The 12,824-nt window shown below is 38.5% G+C and overlaps 1 protein-coding gene across 2 annotated transcripts in view; it reads left to right on the top strand.

The window, feature by feature from the left end:
- The window catches only part of LOC124616079 (carcinine transporter), a 249,312-nt gene that overhangs the window by 148,515 nt on the left and 87,973 nt on the right, over window positions 1–12,824 (top strand). For both annotated transcript variants that reach the window (XM_047144327.1, XM_047144328.1), the window contains exon 8: window positions 3,795–4,009. In XM_047144327.1, coding sequence (XP_047000283.1) covers window positions 3,795–4,009 — 215 coding nt within the window. The remainder of the gene's footprint in view (window positions 1–3,794; window positions 4,010–12,824) is intronic.

The raw sequence follows: 12,824 nt of genomic DNA, 5'->3' as shown, positions 1-12,824 counted from the left end.
GCAATGGAGGGTGAAGCTTTGACAATGCCAGCCACTCATGCTGGCGAAACCTCAGAAAAATCATTAGATGAACGTCGGCTGAAGAACCCAAGACAGAAGCCAAAAAGTCAGTTTGTCAGATTATATAATGGTAAGACAGAGATTTAGGAACCAGGTTTTAAATTGTACGACACTTCCAGGGGCAGATGTGGACTCTGACCACAATCTATTGGTTATGAACTGTAGATTAAAACTGAAGAAACTGCAAAAAGGTGGGAATGTAAGGAGATGGGACCTGGTTAAACTGACCAAACCAGAGGTTGTAAAGAGTTTCAGCAAGAGCATAAGGGAACAACTGACACGAATGGGGGAAAGAAATACAGTAGAAGAAGAATGGGTAGCTCTGAGCGATGAAGTAGTGAAGGCAGCAGAGGATAAAGTAGGTAAAAAGATGAGGGCTAGTAGAAATCCTTGGGTAACAGAAGAAATATTGAATTTAATTGATGAAAGGAGAAAATATAAAAATGCAGTAAATGAAGCAGGCAAAAAGGAATACAAACGTCTCAAAAATGAGATCGACAGGTAGTGCAAAATGGCTAAGCAGGGATGGCTAGAGGACAAATGTAAGGATGTAGAGGCTTATCTCACTAAGGGTAAGATAGATACTGCCTACAGGAAAATTAAAGAGACCTTCGGAGAAATGAGAGCCACTTGTATGAATATCAAGAGCTCAGATGGAAACCCACTTCTAAGCAAAGAAGGGAAGGCAGAAAGGTAGAAGGAGTATATAGAGGGTCTATACAAGGCCGATGTACTTGAGGACGATATTATGGAAATGGAAGAGGATGTAGATGAAGATGAAATGGGAGATATGATACTGCGTGAAGAGTTTGACAGAGCACTGAAAGACCTCAGTCGAAACAAGGCCCCGGGAGTAGACAACATTCCATTGGAACTACTGACGGCCTTGGGAGAGCCACTCCTGACAAAACTCTACCATCTGGTGAGCAAGATGTATGAGACAGGTGAAATACCCTCAGACTTCAAGAAGAATATAATAATTCCAATCCCAAAGAAAGCAGATGTTGACAGATGTGAAAATTACCGAACTATCAGTTTAATAAGTCACAGCTGCAAAATACTAACACGAATTATTTACAGACAAATGGAAAAACTGGTAGAAGCCGACCTCGGGGGAGATCAGTTTGAATTCCGCAGAAATGTTGGAACACGTGAGGCAATACTGACCCTACGACTTTTCTTAGAAAATAGATTAAGGAAAGGCAAACCTACATTACTAGCATTTGTAGACTTAGAGAAAGATTTTGACAATGTTGACTGGAATACTTGCTTTCAAATTCTAAAGGTGGCAGGGGGTAAAATACAGGGAACGAAAGGCTATTTACAATTTGTACAGAAACCAGATGGCAGTTATAAGAACCGAGAGGCATGAAAGGGAAGCAGTGGTTGGGAAGGGTGTGAGACAGGGCTGTAGCCTATCCCCAATGTTATTCAATCTGTATATTGAGCAAGCAGTAAAGGAAACAAAAGAAAAATTCGGAGTAGGTATTAAAATCCATGGAGAAGTAATAAAAACTTTGAGGTTCGCCGATGACATTGCAATTCTGTCAGAGACAGCAAAGGACTTGGAAGAGCAGTTGAACGGAATGGATAGTGTCTTGAAAGGAGGATATAAGATGAGCATCAACAAAAGCAAAATGAGGATAATGGAATGTAGTCAAATTAAGTCAGGTGATGCTGAGGGAATTAGATTAGGAAATGAGACACTTAAAGTAGTAAAGGAGTTTTTCTATTCAGGGAGCAAAATAACTGATGATGGTGGTAGTAGGGAGGATATAAAATGTAGACTGGCAATGCGAAGGAAAGCGTTTCTGAAGAAGAGAAGTTTGTTAACATTGAGTATAGATTTAAGTGTCAGGAAGTCATTTCTGAAAGTATTTGTATGGTGTGGAGCCATGTATGGAAGTGAAACATGGACGATAAATAGTTTAGACAAGAAAATAATAGAAGCTTTCGAAATGTGGTGCTACAGAAGAATGCTGAAGATTAGATGGGTAGATCACATAACTAATGAGGAGGTGTGGAATAGGACTGGGGAGAAGAGAAGTTTGTGGCACAACTTGACTTGAAGAAGGGATCGGTTGGTAGGACATGTCCTGAGGCATCAAGGGATCACCAATTTAGTATTGGAGGGCAGCGCGGAGGGTAAAAATCGTAGAGGGAGACCAAGAGATGAATACACTAAGCAGATTCAGAAGGATGTAGGTTGCAGTAGGTACTGGGAGATGAAGAAGCTTGCACAGGATAGAGTAGCATGGAGAGCTGCATCAAACCAGTCTCAGTTCTGAAGACCACAACAACAACAACAACATGTTTTCTGTTACCACCATTCTTATGCTGCTAAGCATGAGTATTGCACTACTGTTCTAATGCACACTAGTCCAATATTTTTCCAATGTATGAGTGCCATCTCAACTGTTCAGTCCCTGTGGACTTCTGCAAATAACCTGATCCCACACTAGACCACCCAGATATGAAAATCCTACCATTCAGGAGTTAGAACAGATCATTACATAAACCTTCATGTTCTCATTTGTTACCTCCTGCTGTCTGCAATAGAATATAGGTGAAACAGTTACAGGGAGGTATAGTTAATAAATTACACAGACAATATGAGCTTCTAGGTTAAACACACACTCCAAAATCAGTACTTACCAATGACTGAAACATTGATAAAAGTGCTTAAACTTATGCAGCCATTATACAGTAGCAACACCAATAGCTGAGTGGTCAGCATGACAGAATGTCAATCCTAAGGAGCATGACAGAATGTCAATCCTAAGGGCCCGGATTTGGAGATTTTCTCTGCTCAGGGACTGAGTGTTGTGTTGTCCTAATCATCACCATTTCATCCCCATCAACGTGCAAGTTGCTGAAGTGGCATCAAATTGAAAGACTTGCACCCACTGATCTGTCTACCCGATGGGAGGCCCTAGTCACATGACAACAACTCCAAACTGGCATGTAAGAATTTAAATTACACCTTCCACTCATACTGAAGGATTTTAAAAATCCTTCGACTAAGTGCCACTCATCTGACAAAGGCACCTCCCTAAGGCCTTCCAGTTACAAAATGCCCACATCGTGCTTGCAGGTACCTGTGAAACCTTCTCTCCTCTCTCCAGAAATGTCACACATTCCAACTGCCAACTACATTTCAAACATTCACCAGAGGACTGCATTCCACACATTTACTTAAGGTAGGGCTTAGAGGCTGTAGCACCACAAGTGCATTCTCACTATTGAGCCCATATGTTTACTCCCTTATAAAACCTGATGTAATTACTTTTGCTGTTTATTACTCTGGCACAGAAAAGAGCTAATTAGACAGCCATAAAAATAGCTTTATCATCTCCCCAGATATTTAAAGCCACTGAGAAGCAACAACACATTAGAAATGCAAACTGAAACACTTTCTGAATTAAAATTCTTTCAGTGTATGGTACAAAACATTTTTTAACCATTTTTGTAGGATGTAACTAATAAATTAAACTTAGATTAAGTTAATTTAGCTATAAATAGATGTTTCTGATATAAATGTTCAGCATGTAGCCATTTGTTCACTCAGTAAGTTAAGTAATTTATATTAGTCATGTAGGAAACGTGACTCTACTCTTTGATTTTTAGAAAGAAGCTCTCAACAACTGATCTAAACTTTCTGATTATGTGATCAGATTCCTTTAAGAAATAGATCAATTTTTGGATCTGTTTTTATGATTGACTTTTGTTTCCAGGTTTTCAAATGAGCTAGTTTATGTGGGACTGAGTTATTATGGTCCATCTCTTGGAAGTAATGAGTACACAAGCTTCCTCTTGTCATCGCTGGTTGAGATACCCAGCTATTTGGCGTGCTGGGTTGTTATGGATCATTGGGGCCGCAGGTGGCCATTGTGCATCAGCATGATTGTTAGTGGAGTGAGTTGCATTGTTACAGTGCTCCTGCCCACAGGTTAGCATTTATCTAATAAACAAATTATTTATAATTAATTATCTTCAACAATTTTTTATGTTTTAGAGACTAAATGGATATATTGTTGAGTTTCACAGTCATTTGAAGAACTGCAAAATCCAAGCACAAGGGGCTAAGTGCAGCTGATGAAACTGCCTACTTTTAAAATTTTTTCTTTGTTTTACCATTTTAAAATATATTTCTCGGTGCCCACATGATTACCTTTTTGTATTCTTCTGTAGAATATCCACAGGTCTGAGCTAGCAGTTTCCATTGGTAATGAGAGTCATGGTCAAAGGTACATGAACTGCCTTCAGCCTGGGATGTTCATTGCTGTATCTGACAGATCAGAAATTATTGACTTGCTTATCTGGAGTATATCTCTCCTCTCGATATCTTCTTTCTTCATTTAGTGGATTTTGACTCCTGTGCAACCTGATCTTTGCTTGAGATGAAATTGTGCTTGTCTATTTCCTATACACTACCAAATAACAGGAGTCACTCTTTGAAGATGTACATATATTCTTACAACTCATACCATCTCAGAACATGCCATCTAACAATTTTTGCTTTATAGATTTGTCAATCACATCAAGTATCACAAATTAACAATGTTATGAAAAGGGTAGACTACTCACCATAAAGAAGACACTCTGAGTTGCAGATAGACACAACAAAAAGGCTTACACACTGAGCTTTCGGCCAAAACCTTTTTCAGGTAAGAAAGGAAAACACACACATTCACACAAGCAGGCACAACTCATGCACACATGACCACTATCTCCAGCCACCTTCCCTACTTCAATCTTTGCATGCTCATTCCATTTTGTATTGTTTTGCAGTGTGATGCCTGAGTATTTAAATGACGGACTGTGTCAAGCAGCACTACTAATGCTGTATTTGAATATTTTTCCTACTCATTTGAATTACATAAACTGTTGAATGGAATGAACAGAATAGGGACTGAGGGGAGAGATGGCATTATTTGAATAAATTTGTATCTAGATAATTATTTGAATAATTAGATCATTCAAAAAAAAAAATTTGTGGATAAAAGGACTATTCCTTTCTGTGAACACAAATAATTATTTGATATTTATTTTTCGTAACTTAAGTAAAGAATGCCGTAGAATACAACTCATCTTCTTTGGTTACTGCAGGAATAGAACTTTGCCTATATAACCAACATTTGTTTGTGTGGCTCAGTACAGTTTCTGTTTGATAAAGTCTTTATTAATGCACTTTACAGGAGAGTGCCTTGGTGCTTCAGTGGGTTAAATAGAAAAGGAAAAAGTGTGTAGATTCCAGAGTATGAAGCCAAAGGTTTGGAGTTTGAGCCCTGTTGATCCTAGGAATTTTCCTATCATTTCATGCTTCTTTTACCTCAGACAATGAAAAAATGACAATTTGAACCATGTTTCAGATTACATATTAAACTATAGATCTCTCTATGGGCTGTGGTAGACAACCTCCAAGAAGCCAATGCACTGCATACCCACCTCTAACAACATGAGGAAGCATTCTTTGTAATTAGGCAGAGATGAGAGTGCTGCCTGTAGAGATGTGAATGAGCAATACCTTCCTCAGTTGTGTCAAGATTGCTAATGCTGTTGGGTATGGGTGTCTTCATGATATAATAGTACAGTTCTCTTGTTTTTGTACTGCTAAAAAATTAGTGAACAAAGTAAGGGCTCTGTGGTTGGTAATGACCAACATGAATAGATATTAAATCTAAAGTCTCTTAAAATGGCATAAGCGAAAGGGCACCGCAAAATTACACAAAAATATAATGATTTGTGGAATGATGTATGTCCGAAATGATCAGAAATAATGGAAAGTGTTCTAGGACTAACTCTTGAGTGAGCTTCATGTTACAAGATGGAGTAGTTTTCTGATCCGACATACATCAATACAGTCAACAGTTTTTGGATTGAAAAATTTCTTAAGTGTCACTGAGTTTGAGTACATAAACGAGCTCATAATAATGCAGTGCACTGGCCAACTTTTTATCAAATCAACGTCAACAGACAATTTGAAGACTTTGTTCACCTTTATACACCAAATACAGAAAATAGAGCTACTGTAGCACTGTTTTTCCCATGATTTAAATACACATAGTTCACCTGTACTGCTGCTCATGATGAATGGTGGACTCAGGTTCATAATGAAATACAGATTTATGATAGCCAAAGAAGTGCTGAAGACATCAGATGGTGAGTTTGGAATGAAGTTGTGGGAGGATAAGAGAATTTATTTTTTAATTTTGAATGGGCTTTGGAGGTGAAGCTGATGTGAAATCACTACGAAATCATTTGTCAAAAGCTATGGTGGAATTGATTACTTCTGAATTTTTTGCTTAAGTACACTACTGACCATTAAAATTGCTACACCACACCACGAAGATGACGTGCTACAGACACGAAATTTAACCACCAGGAAGAAGAAGCTGTGATATGCAAATGATTAGCTTTTCAGAGCATTCACACAAAGTTGGCACTGGTAGTGACACCTACAACATGCTGACATACACAAACAGCAGTTGACCGGCGTTGCCTAGTGAAATGTTGTTGTGATACCTCGTGTAAGGAGGAGATATGCGTACCATCACGTTTCAGACTTTGATAAAGGTCAGATTGTAGCCTATCGCAATTGCGGTTTATCGTATCGCGACATTGCTACTCGCGTTGGTCGAGATCCAATGACTGTTAGCAGAATATGGTATCGGTGGGTTCAGGAGGATAATACGGAATGCCGTGCTGGATCCCAATGGCCTTGTATCACTAGCAGTCGAGATGACAGGCATCTTATCCACATGGCTGTAACGGATCGTGCAGCCACGTCTCGATCCCTGAGTCAACAGATGCGGACGTTTGCAAGACAACAACCATCTGCACGAACAGTTCAATGACGTTTGCAGCAGCATGGACTATCAGCTCAGAGACCATGGCTGAAGTTATCCTTGACACTGCACCACAGACAGGAGCCCCTGAGATGGCGTACTCAACGACAAACCTGGGTGCACGAATGGCAAAACATCATTTTTTCGGATGAATCCAGGTTCTGTTTACAGCATCATAATGGTCACATCTGTGGTTGGCGACATTGCAGTGAACGCACATTGGAAGCATGTATTCGTCATCACCATATTGGCGTATCACCCGGCATGATGGTATGGGGTGCCATTGGTTACACGTCTCGGTCACCTCTTGTTCGCATTGAGGGCACTTTGAACAGTGGACTTTACATTTCAGATGTGTTACGACCCGTGGCTCTACCCTTTACTCGATCCCTGCAAAACCCTACATTTCAGCAGGATAATGCACAACTGCATGTTGCAGGTCCTGTACGGGCCTTTCTGGATACAGAAAATGTTTGACTGCTGCCCTGGCCAACACATTCTCCAGATCTCTCACCAATTGAAAACGTCTGGTCAATGGTGGCCAAGCAACTGGCTTGTCACAATATGCCAGTCACTACTCTTGATGAACTGTGGTATCGTGTTGAAGCTGCATGGGCAGCTGTACCTGTACAAGCCATCCAAGCTCTGTTTGACTCAATGCCCAGGCGTATCAAGGCTGTTATTACGGCCAGAGGTGGTTGTTCCGGGTACTGATTTCTCAGGATCTATGCACCCAAATTGCGTGAAAATGTAATCACATGTCATTTCTAGTATAATATATTTGCCCAATGAATACCCGTTTATCATCTGCATTTCTTCTTGATGTAGCAATTTTGATGGCCAGTAGCGTAGATCATGATTTGAAAGTCTTACATCATTATTCTGAAATAAGCGCAATTTTCAGAACATGTAACACACTGCTAAGTTCTGATGTGTAGAACATATTTTTTTAGTAAACTGTACTGGAAAATCTTTCAATATCAAATAAATTTTCTGCTGAGACAGTCAGAAAAAAATGGAAATATTTTGAACACAAAGCAACAGAAAGTACATTTGTTTTATAAATGACAAAGAACTTGAGCTATCAATGTGTTTGGATTTTAAAGTTAATTATTGTTCACAACACCTTTTACTCACACTTATAAATAAATTAATTTGAATAAATAACTTGATTTGTTATTTATGAATAACAAATAATAATTTTTGTCTTTATTCATTGTTTGCCATTCTAATAAATTCTGCCCAAGTCTGATTGAGGGTGAACTGAAGAAAGATGAAAGTAATGAGGAGTAACGGAAATGAGATTAGTCAGAAATTGAAGGAAATGAGATAAGTCAAAAACTGAACATCAAAATTGGCGAGCAAGATGTAGATGAAGTGAAGGAATTCTGCTACCTTGGAAGCAAAATGATGCATGACAGATGAAATAAGGAGGACATAAAAAGCAAACTAGAAAAGATGAAGAGGGAATTCTTGGCCAAAAGAAGTCTACTAGTATCAAATATTGGCCTTAATTTGAAGAAGAAAATTTTGAGACTGTATGTTTAGAGCACAGCATTGTAGGGAAGTGAATCATGGGCCATGAGAAAATCAGAAAAGAAGAGAATTGAAGGGATGAAATGTGGTGCTATAGAAGGATGTTGAAAATTAAATGAACTGAGAAGATAAAAAATGAGGATGTTCTGTGCAGAATCAGCAAGGAAAGGAACAAATGGAGAACACTGACAAGATGAAGGGACAGGGTGATAGGGCATACGTTAAGACATCATATAATAACTTCCATGGTTCTAATGGCTGGCTCTGAGCACTATGGGACTCAACTCCTGAGCTCATTAGTCCCCTAGAACTTAGAACTAGTTAAACCTAACTAACCTAAGGACATCACAAACATCCATGCCCGAGGCAGGATTCGAACCTGCGACCGTAGCGGTCTTGCGGTTCCAGACTGCAGCGCCTTTAACCGCACGGCCACTTCGGCCGGCTCATGGTTCTAAAGCAGGGTGTATACGTGGCCAAGGAAAAAAAATTCCCTGATTTTTCCTGGTTAAAAACACACTTTCTCCCAGATGAAAATACACCTTTTCCATGATAAGTGACAGTATACTTTTCCTCGTAACTGTAAAACTTATCAATCCATTGAATTGTCATGGTTTTATACTTCAGTGTAGATTTTACCGGCACTTTAGAAATCAAAACTCAGGGAAAAAAACATGTTTGGACAGATGTCTGATGTGCAGCAACATGTACACTGCATGTTTTTGCATTACAAAAGTATAAATTTGAATTTCACTAAACACCGCATGTTAGTCTCCGAGGCATTGAAATCGAAATTGTGATGCACTTTTGTCATCCTGTCACAGCTCATGTCACGTGATCTTGCCATCTGACAACAATGGATAGTCAGAGCGTAGGACATGTGATTTAGTCAGCCAATAGCAACATCACTGTTAAATAGTGTGAACACACATATAGGAAAAGTTAATGGTTTAAATTAATATACACAGTGTTGCCACAAGAAAAGAAAAAAAGCTTTCACATATAATACTGGTCTCAAAGATTAATAAGCTGCAAGAGAAGCTAAGCTTTCAAATGTAATGTTTATGTTTTTTGCACATATTACACTTTAAGACACATCACACACATGTGCCAGTAAAATTTTTAATGACGACATAAATGACTGATCTTCTGGGTTTGAAATTATTCTAAATGGTCATCCTCAAAGAGTTGATTTTTAAATGAGAGTCAAATGCTCTGTGATTTAAGAAATTCATCATACATTCTCGCACGTAGTTCATCTTGAGTAAAAGGAAATTTACTTTGAAAGTAACACTTTTCAAACAACCATTATTTTCCGACTTGTTAGAAATAGGTTCATTTCAGTAGTTGCCAGAGAGTGTCTGATAACAGGCGTCACCGCACTTGCACAGCTACGATGAAGCAGAAAGCCTGTATGTCCATACATGCAAAACATTAAAAGATCTTACATTATGTTATAAAAGAAACAAGACATTACAGAATACTCCAAGAGCATCATAATTTCATGAACCATATTAAATGCATAATTTGGCTTAAGTACGTACTCGAATGTCCAGATTTTGATGCACATTTTCTTGGAGTACCAGTACTGTATTATCTCATGTTTGTGGCATAATGCCATATGTGCTAGAAGATGAAAATGTGCACTTGAAATGCAGCAAACAGATGAAACTAGCCAATAGTGTGGAATTAAACACTTTGTTAAAAATAAATTGACTGCCTCAGTGGAAAAGATTAATAAAAGCCAAATTTCTCTAGCAAACCAACAAAAATACCTTCATTGTTCTGCAAGGCAATTAATGCTTGACTGTCAGAAAGTTGGAAATAAAATAAAATCTGAAATTAATAACATATTTTAGCCTTCTGTAATTATGTGAATGTATTTTAATTCACTTGATGGCTCCCAGCCACAGAAATCCGTTTTGTTTTCATTTGACATGGGAGCAATAAACGAAGGGAAACAGCAAATTCATTAAATGCAGACTATTCAGGAAGATGTGTGCTACAAAATAAACATATTTTTGAAAAGTAAATTTTTAAAATTTTTGGCGTCATACCTCAAACGCTCGAAGGAGGGGGAGCGGGAGGGCACCACTACCTAGTATTGGCCCAGTTCAGAAATATCATAGATCTGGGGCTGATATTTCTGAACTGGGCCAATACTAGGTAGTGGTGCCCTCCCGCTCCCCTCCTTCGAGCATATGAGGTACAACGTCAAAAATTTTAAAAATTTACTTTTCAAAAATATGTTTATTTTGTAGCACACATCTTTCTGAAGAGTCTGATACATTGTCATATGTGTTCAATGTGGTTTGGTCTTAAGTGCTTCTTCACGCAGCATTCTTCTATCGCATCTTATTATATTTTGCTCTGTGGAATTCAAACATGTAATATTTTGTAATGGGTGCCATAAACTATATTCAGGACAGTGGAAATTAAAATGTCCCATTTCCTGCTCCCAGTTGGCCAGTTTGACATCCTGCCCGTTATAAAAAGAATGTCGCAGTTAATATTGGACAGGATTATTTGTAACGGGGAGACCAAGAACTCTTCAGAAATTTTGCACTCTTTATTGCCTATTAGCTAATAACTTGCTGTTTTGTATGACATAAAATTAAATATAGGATACATTAAACCAGTAGAGACAAGCAAGACAGCACACATTTCGTCAATCCTAAAGTCCTAGCATTTTTCTGTCTCTAATCTTGCTACAGCTTTACATGGCATGCTTTCCTTTCTGGGAAAGAATCTATTACCTCATAAAAGTCTGTCAAACGTTTTGCTACATGAAGAAACGATATGTATTATGTCACTGTCTGCTAGATAAAATGAAATAGGCCTGCCTAATATTGCATTAGTTGTAACACACACCAAATAAATAAGACTGTTTTGGCACAAATGGTCATTTTTGTACCACAACAGAATATAATTAACGAAGTACCAATATCAAGTGGTTATTTGGCCTATAACAAGCAAAAAGTTGTATGTTAGGAAATAGCTTCACATTTCATTCATATGCTCCAGCTTCTGAAGCATGAAATTGAAAAGTAGTAGTGCGAAATTATCATATAAATTTGGAATCATCCTATTCTTCCATAATTTGTGTGATGTCCCTGTTTCTTTTCCTTCCTCATTCTAACAAACAATGTTGTCACCTCTAATACTGTAACTATTCCTGCCAGTACCAAAACTTTTTCTCCTCCCACAATCACCAGTTTAGTTATCCTGCATTTTTTCTCTGGTGAGGGGTTATTACATGTTCATACAACATGTTTTCCACACTACTCCCAGAAAAGAACTTAGCAGCTGCTAGCCAGCGACTGTACAACTGGTCCTTAATAGTGTAGCGGTCTGGCCAAAAATTTCGTCAAAATTTCATTTTCTTGGGTACACCGAGAAGATAATACGTAATCTTTGTTACCTGTTATTCCTGGTAGTCATTTATTTCCACTCTGGTAGTATGAATGTATGGATTTTGCTAATATTATAACAACACAGATCATTTGCAAACCCAGTCAACCACATAAACAGCGACTGGCATTGACCCGTTCAGATTTATTCTGCTCAGTTGGTATAACCCCATCCCCTTTTGTCTGCAGGAAAGTTTATTTATAGATGTGACAAGGATTCCCCTGATAGAGGTATCACATACACTATGCACGCATTCAAAAATCAACTGATGATTCATTCAGAAATCAACTTCGAATTCATTCAAAAACCAATAGGGATGCATTTCAAAATCATATGAGTAATCGATATACCAACATGTGCTGGATGCTAGGCGCTTTGTGAAACAAGGTCTTTTTCATCAAGAATATGAATTTAGCACCCCCCTTCCCCCGAGAAATGCCACCCGGGACAGATACACTGATTTGCTCCGCACTCCTAGATCCGGGCCTGTTGCACATGCACGTGAATCTGGCAGCTTAGGCGTGCCAGCAAAACTTTTCTGGGTAGCATCTGGCTTGCTTGCTGCTATTGGTTATAAAGCTAATTGCCACACTTCTGTAGCCAGAAACAGGAGAAGGTACTACTCATATGTGACTCAACTGGGCATGCCCATGAGCTGGCTTGCAACAGCTCAAATGAATCTAATGTAAGCCATTGTTATGTCACACTCATCGGAGGCAATTTTTTCTTACAAAGCATTGCATAGTCTTCCTAAAGCCTTTGTCACATTTTGCTGTTGCCTGATGCTTGTATGAGCATTGTGTTTTGTCGTTGTATGTAGCACATTTCCTTTGCATCTTACGTTTTACTTTTGTTTTCTTTTTTTCTCTCGTTCGTGTTTTATTGCTGCAGTATTATTCTGCAGTACTGAGATACAGTAGTATCATTTGTTAGAGTATTGGTTCTTAACAGTCAAAGTTACAAAAATTT

The sequence above is a fragment of the Schistocerca americana genome, chromosome 5, assembly GCF_021461395.2.
Source record: "Schistocerca americana isolate TAMUIC-IGC-003095 chromosome 5, iqSchAmer2.1, whole genome shotgun sequence".
NCBI classification, from domain to species: Eukaryota; Metazoa; Arthropoda; class Insecta; order Orthoptera; family Acrididae; genus Schistocerca; species Schistocerca americana.
The sequence above is the reverse complement of the archived record's forward strand: the minus strand, read 5'-3'. Positions and strand labels throughout refer to the sequence as shown.